Source organism: Gavialis gangeticus, unplaced genomic scaffold (assembly GCF_001723915.1).
Source record: "Gavialis gangeticus isolate Ggan-Ray unplaced genomic scaffold, GavGan_comp1, whole genome shotgun sequence".
NCBI lineage: Eukaryota > Metazoa > Chordata > Crocodylia > Gavialidae > Gavialis > Gavialis gangeticus.
Window position 1 is genome coordinate 12,957,121 of NW_017729029.1, and position 6,999 is coordinate 12,964,119.

Consider the following 6,999-nt stretch of genomic DNA (forward strand, 5'->3'; position numbering starts at 1 on the left):
GAGACCTGATCCTTCCCTTGGTGCATGAGTCTTGCACGTTCAAAGAAGTGTTGTTCTGCTTTTCCTTTCCACAACATGCAAAGCAGCAGCTGGTTGTCTTTGGCCCAGCCAGATGGCACGTTGCCGGTGATAACGTAGCTCTTGGCAGTTCATGTAACACAGTGAGGCCCAGAAGGGAGGATGGAGAGTAGGGGTATCGGCCAGGCATTGCTCAGAGCTGCTTAGGCCCATGAGCCCTGAGCTCTGTGGCCTCTCCAAAAGCCCAGCAGCTAATCCAGCAACGCAGCTCACCTGCCACGCTAAGGGAGCAGCATTGGCACATGGAGATGTGCTGGGAGTGGGGAAGGATTCTTCGGTTTCTTCTGGAGCCCGTTGCCTGAGCAAGGACATGGTTGCCTAATCCCTCACTCTCCTCCAGAACATATGCAGTTAGGTGGGCTCGTTGCAGAGGAGTGTAGCATGTTTAACGAGCTATTCGTTACCGACACACTTGGAAATCCTCAGGCTTCCTCAGTGCAAGGGGCGTCGTTTTGGGTAAAGGTCTCTGTGCAGCCAGTAACAGACACGCTCCCAACTGCGAATCTGGCCGTGGAGCTGCACATATTGGGTGCAAAGCTCATGCCTTGGTTTCCTCTTCCTGATGCTTTGGTCCTGCTCTTCCTTTCCCCTCCAGGAGAAGACGAAGGCAGTGGAGCCCCTGGACTACGAGAATGTCGTGCTGCAGAGGAAAGCCCAGATCTACAGCGACCCCCTTCGGGACCTGCTCATGTTTCCAATGGAGGATGTGTCCGTGAGTTCGTGCCCCCTGCTTCTGGCATGCAAGACCCAATTTGCTCTTCCAGCCTCCTTGCTGTGATCCCAGCTTTCCTCGACAGCGGTGGAGAGGCCCAGTGTACCACAGCACCTTTCTTTCCCTCCCCTCTCTCCTGCAGATCTCGGTGATAAGCCGCCAGTGGAGGACGGTCCAGTCCACGGTGCCAGGGGATGCTTTAAAGAAGGCTCAGAGTCTCTTTGTCAAAGAGGTAGGGAGGCTTTGAATGGGCTTCAGCACATTGTTCTCCTGCTGCAGTGCTCTCGACGCACCTTTGCTGTGGAATTACTGTCAACCCTGACACAAAACTAGACATCACACCCGAACCTGCTATGGGGAAAGCAGCAGAAACACAGCAGCTCATGTCCAGCTTCTGCAAAAGGTTGTTAATATGGGCTCAAGAGATCCCAAGTAGAGGCCATGTCCCCACTACAGAGGAAGGCACCGCCCCCAGTCCATACCAGTGTGACCAAGGGGGTAAAATCCCTGCCTGCCCCCAAATTTGGCATCGGTCTGACCCTGAGCAGAAGGGCAAGACCCTCCAGCCAGGAACCTCCGGCTGGGGACCTTGGTCTCAGCAGGAGCATTGGCACAGCCCAGTCCCCATCCCCAGCCTGGGCTGTAGTCAACACCCAGCGCCTGTGAGGGTGGCTTAAAAGCCCCCTGACATGTAGCAGAAGGGAATGGGCAACCAGCACAGCCAGTGGAAGAGCACCAGTTGTGCCAAGCCGTTCCTGCACCCGGTGCTTTGTGTGGTGAGAAGCCACACGTGCTTCCCGTGGCTTGCCGTGCTGGTGAAGGAGCTGGGTCGGCCTCTGTCTTGCAGTGCATTCGGACCTACAGCTCTGACTGGCACGTGGTGAACTACGTCTATGAGGACTACTCCGGCGACTTCCGAATGCTGCCGTGGTGAGTGTGGCTCTCTGGGTGCAGCAAGACCAGACAGCCCATAGCATTGCCCTTGCTAGGCTCCAGTGAAACAGAGCAACCCGATCAACAGCCAGTTCGTGCTTCCTTTTCCCTGGCCCTGCCTCAACCCTAACGCCTGCCAACTTGCCCTGTATGAAAAGTTTGCAAGTCAGAACCACTGTCTGCACTGCACAGGCTGTCCCAGGGAGGGAGGGGAGCCACGTTGCCCTCATCAGTGTGTCCTTCTTCCACCTGCCACTGAGACATGGAGAGACTAAGCTGGTGGTGTGTGGCAGGACAGAGCATTTCAGCATGTTCCTCTGCCTGCTTGAATTATAAAAATCATAGAAAATGAGGGTGGGAAGGGACTTCGGGAGTCACATCTAGTCCAACTCCCTGCTCCAAGCAGGACCAGCCCCAGCTACATCAGCCCAGCCAAGACTTTGTCTATCCAGGTCTTCATAACCTCCAAGGATGGAGACTCCACCACCAATCTGGGTAACCTTGTCCAGTGCTTCACCACGCTCCTAATGAGAGTGTTTTTCCTAATATCCAACCTAAACTTCCCTTGCTGCAGCTTGAGACCTTTGCTTAAGCCACTGCATGGTTAATGCGCTGGCCGTCACATGGGAATGGTGTTTCCATTAACGACTCCCAAGGGAATTAGACACATGAGCATACCAGGTGGGGATATTCTTCCAGCCCAGAAGTGCCTCCTGCTCTTCCAACAGGTGTGTTTCTGATGGATGGGTCATTATGGGCTTGGTGGTGCCCCAGCCCTCCCTCTGTAAAGTGCACACTCTGCCTCAGGGTCTCTGATGGTTAATCAGCCCCTGTCCCTGGCCTGCTCCATGGAGCTTGCAGGAAAGCCAGGCCACAGCAGGATGCCAGTTGTGTTTCTATTGCATTAAGCTGGCAGCTGCTCTCACTATCTGATCCCTTTGGATTTTGCAAGGAGGGCCTCCTTGTCCCTACATCACTGGTGCGAGTTGCTGACGTTTCCGCCAAAGTTGGGTGAACAATATGGAAAACATGAATTCCACTCTGTGTGCTTAAATTGAGCTGGATTATCCTTGTGAATTGGGCATGTCTTCTTACAACGGGTTGTGTGATAGACCCAGGGAGAGGATGTGTCTGTGGACGGCTGCTGCTCAAAGCCTTCACAGATCCAGTGTTCACTAGGACAGCTCACAGATTCCAGAAGGTCTTTGTGGGCTTTGCAGCTCCTAAGAACATGTTCTGTTTCCAGCAAATCCTTCAGGCAGGCCAAAACCCCGAGCCACATCTTTGAGATCGATGAAGACTTCGACAAAGATGAGGTGAGAAAGATCTGTTGCACCGTGAGGTTGTCGGGCTGGGGTTGCTGCTACAAAGCGAATGTGTAGAAGGCAAAATGCTGATCGGGAGCGGTGCTTCTGGGACCAGGACTCTGACAGCATGTTTCTTTTCATGGTCATGGGGCTGCAGCTGGGAACACTTAGACATCTGCAGGTGTTACCAGGTCATCCCTCGGACAAGAAGCATGGGAATGAGTTGGAACGTGTCTCCTCTCAGTGAAATTACATGTTTTCCATAAATGTTTTCCCTGGCTTTTCATCTGCTGTTGTGCAGTTATGTAAAAGAGAGACCTAGCGAGTGGCTGAACAGAATCCTGAGTGCAAAGGTTTTGGTTCAATACAGACACGAAGGTTTCTACCCATAACTGGTGAATTTGGGTGGCATCCTTTCTGAAGGGTCGGGGTCCGACTCTGCCTTGGGGCTGTGCTGCTGTTTGTGCCTCCACAAGGTGGATGTCAAATCCCAGTGCTCTGAGGGCTTCAACCCACAGCTGCATCCAAAATATTCAGAGACACTGTTCCTACATGAGGCTGAAAATCAGGAGAGATGTTTCATGTGCATTTCTAAAGCTATATTCTCTCCTGGCTGCCAGCGGATGGTCAGACTTACCCTTGACTGTACTGGCGGTTTTGTTGCCTGGTATGACACCCTTAACACTAATGGTATGGTGCTGCTCTGTTAAATGGCACCTCTTTGGGCAATGTCCAAGCAGATCATTTTGGCAGTTTTGAATTCTTCCCCAAAACTTTTCAGTGACAAGTGGACCAGAGTGGATCCTTTCCCGCAGGCAGCCACAAGGTTGGAAGCAGGCCTCCCAACAACAACAACCGAATCATCAGCGAAAAATCCTCTCCACAGCTCTAGTGACAGTGCTTAGCTCCTGGGCCTGGGCAGCCTGAGATCTGGGCATGAAACATGCTACGTACTGCTGTTGAGTCAGTCTCTAATGCCAAGTCTGCACTCGAATGTTTTACTGCTTTTCCGTGATAACAGGGGTAAAAGGCCTGCTGTAGATGCAGCTCTACTGATAGGCCGGTGACCCCTACCACGTAATCATCCCTGTTCAGGAATAGCTACACCATTCTGAAGCACGTGTCTGCCGTTACAGCTGTGTCCCACTTTGACTACACCCATCTAACGTGACGGTCTAGTGCAGGCAAACTCTGAAATACCTCCTGACCTCAGTGCGGTTTGTGTGTGGGGAGCAGCAGTGGGGTCAGACTGTCACCTAACCCTAACCCTGATCCTTGGTCTCGCCATCTGCTCTGTTCTAGGATTCGTCGTCTTTGTGCTCTCAGAAGGGTGGAGTCATAAAGCAAGGCTGGCTGCACAAGGCAAACGTGAACAGCACGATCACGGTCACCATGAAGGTGAGATCAATCTCGGCTGTTCTCCTAGCAGCACCAGGCCGGCAGGGTGCTGAGGCAGGCTGGCTTTGGAGAGGTGCATCCACAGTCTGTGCCTCGGCTTGGCAGTGTTGGGGTCTCATGTTTTAGTGTGGATGTGTCTTTAATATTTGTATAAAGCCTGTCCGGTGCTGGGCTGCATGGGCTTTGCTGCTCTGTGGGCAAGCCACACTTGGGACTGGTGCAGCTTGTATCCTATAGAGCCAGCGAAAGGATGGGAGTAGGAGGGTGTTGAGGCAAACTTAGGAGTTACTGAGGAGTCAAACCACTGTGGAAAGCTGGTTCCCTCCTGGAGTTAGAGCATGCAACGAGCCAGCTTTAAACCCGAGTGACATGGATGTATGCTGGCAGCGGGGAAGATGTCACCACGAGGATACAGCCTGGCTGACTGGCAGTGCAGCAGTTGCTTCGCCTGACCTTCTCTTTATAACATACAATCCAGCCCAGTGCTGCTCAGACTTCCCTGCAGACTGTCCGAGCAGCTGCATCGCCGGCTTTGCTCTGCCAGTAATCTGTTGTTCTAACAAATACTTGCCTTGTTACTCAACAGAGGAGCCTGCTCCTGTTATGCTGCTCTGATGCGTGTCCAAAGAGCAGCTGCAGAAATGTGCAGGAGGAGAATTTCTTTCCTGACACTGGGATACAAGTCGCTCTCAAATGCATGCAGTGATTTGGAGCATCTCGGTGATTCAGAGATTGACATTAGCATGTGCAGACAGCACTTGTTGGAGTCAATCTGACTGCTTGTATGTCTCCCTTTAATTTGATATCCAGGGATTACAAGTCCTGGCCTTCAAAGCACAGCTTTTAAGCCCAGAAGGAGTGTTTACAACCATCGAGTCTGCCTAGTACAGGCCAGAGCACCAACAATGCTTGAATGAAACCCATAACCTCTATAGTCCACTCACGAATCCAGCTACCCTATGTGAGTGGCTGCTTTTGTAAATTGGTCCTGGCTTGCCAGAGATGCTGCTACTGCCTTCTCCTAGATGCACAGGAAAGCAGCTGCACTTTGAAAGTCAGACATGGCCATTGACATATCATGAGAGCTCATAGAAAATGATCCGCTGAATCATCAGTTGTGTAGCTCTCTCTCCACAGTTGCTAACCAGCTGCATCCATGGCCGGATCCAGTCAGACGGTCTTTCTGCTCTTTCCGAGGTCAGCACAAGCTTTTGACAGTTCCTCCTGACAGCAGGGTCCACAAAGGAAAGAGCTCTATCAATAATGCAGCACGCTTACGTGCATAGCTCACCTCCGCGCTCTCCATGGAAAGGATGGTGAAGGCTCCCAGTGTTTTAAATGAAATCAAATGTCTTAAGACTTATACCAGGGCAGCATCTTCCTTGTCCGTTGCTGAAACAGCAGGCTGCTCCCAGGCTTGCTGGGCCGGTCTCTGTGCTTAGCAAGGTACACACCCAGTGCTGGAGTATAGAAAGCCTTTATCCAGCACAGCGCTTCAGCCATTCTTAGCTTTGTGCATGTGTAAGTCTGCACGTACATACTTGGTTCCCAGAATCATGCTTATTCTACCTTGGAAACATAAGCTCCTCAGCAAAGGTCCTTGCTGAGCACTGGCTATGCAGTATGCTGTAGATGGGTGATGTAATACGGCCTGCCTGCTCTGTGCAGAAAGCAAGTGGCCTGATTGATGGATACACTACTGATGGATTGCTAGGAGCATCCACCTGGGAGGAACAAATGATGCATTAGTCCATATTCCTTTCAGATGCTCACTGCAATGAGAATGTTTTCCTGTTTATCTAATGGATGTGTGCAAGGCATGTCTTTCTCCTGGGCTCCCTCTGCCCTTGCTTCTTCCGTGCATCTCTTAATTGAAATCTCCTGTATATGCAATGCACTCTGGAGTGCCACATCCCTGCTAGGCTAGCAGCTGCCTTTTGCATGGCTGAAATGGTAGAACGTTCCCAGGCAAGATGGTCCAGCATCTGGGGTTAAGCTCTCAGGGATGATGGTCTTACAATTGGCACACAGGACAGGAACACACATCTCTTCTTCTGCTTCTGCACCAACCAACATGTGGCTTTCAGGTCAGAAACACCCTCAGCTGGTCTTAATTTGGTATGTATGGTATAGTGGGAGCAAAAGGTTGCAGATCCAGCTAGCAAGCTAACCATCTGGCATTGCTGTCCAATAGCAGCCCCAAATTGCGTCCGTCCCAGAGGAGGGGATACTGCAAAGTGTCCCCTCAAACCACTGCCAGGAGGAGAATTTCCTTAGCTGTGAAACCCGGTCCTGCTCAGGCACTAAGTATCAAATCTGAGTCTTTCCTTACAACAAAAATGGTGGAAGCAGGTCTTGAGCTGTGCTGGAGGAAGGTATGAAAGGCAGTAGTTGCAGGGGTTGTATTTTGGCACAAGTTGGGGGCATGTGGGCATACCGTGTTTGCTTTCTTCCCTTCCTTTTCAGTCAAGAGACTGGTAGATTTACTGCAGCAAATACTGAAATCAGAATGAATAAATAAAAATATACCCCATAAAAACAAGCTGTAGCTGGGGTGTACATTGTGGTGCT

The 6,999-nt window shown here is 51.4% G+C and overlaps 1 protein-coding gene across 1 annotated transcript in view; it reads left to right on the forward strand.

The window, feature by feature from the left end:
* Positions 1–679: 679 nt before the first annotated feature.
* The window catches only part of DOCK11 (dedicator of cytokinesis 11), an 81,921-nt gene continuing 75,601 nt past the window's right edge, over positions 680–6,999 (forward strand). The window contains exons 1-5 of the mRNA XM_019521264.1: positions 680–790; positions 933–1,022; positions 1,638–1,720; positions 2,970–3,039; positions 4,333–4,428. Of these exons, the coding sequence (XP_019376809.1) occupies positions 767–790; positions 933–1,022; positions 1,638–1,720; positions 2,970–3,039; positions 4,333–4,428 (363 nt within the window). The 5' untranslated portion in view covers positions 680–766. The remainder of the gene's footprint in view (positions 791–932; positions 1,023–1,637; positions 1,721–2,969; positions 3,040–4,332; positions 4,429–6,999) is intronic.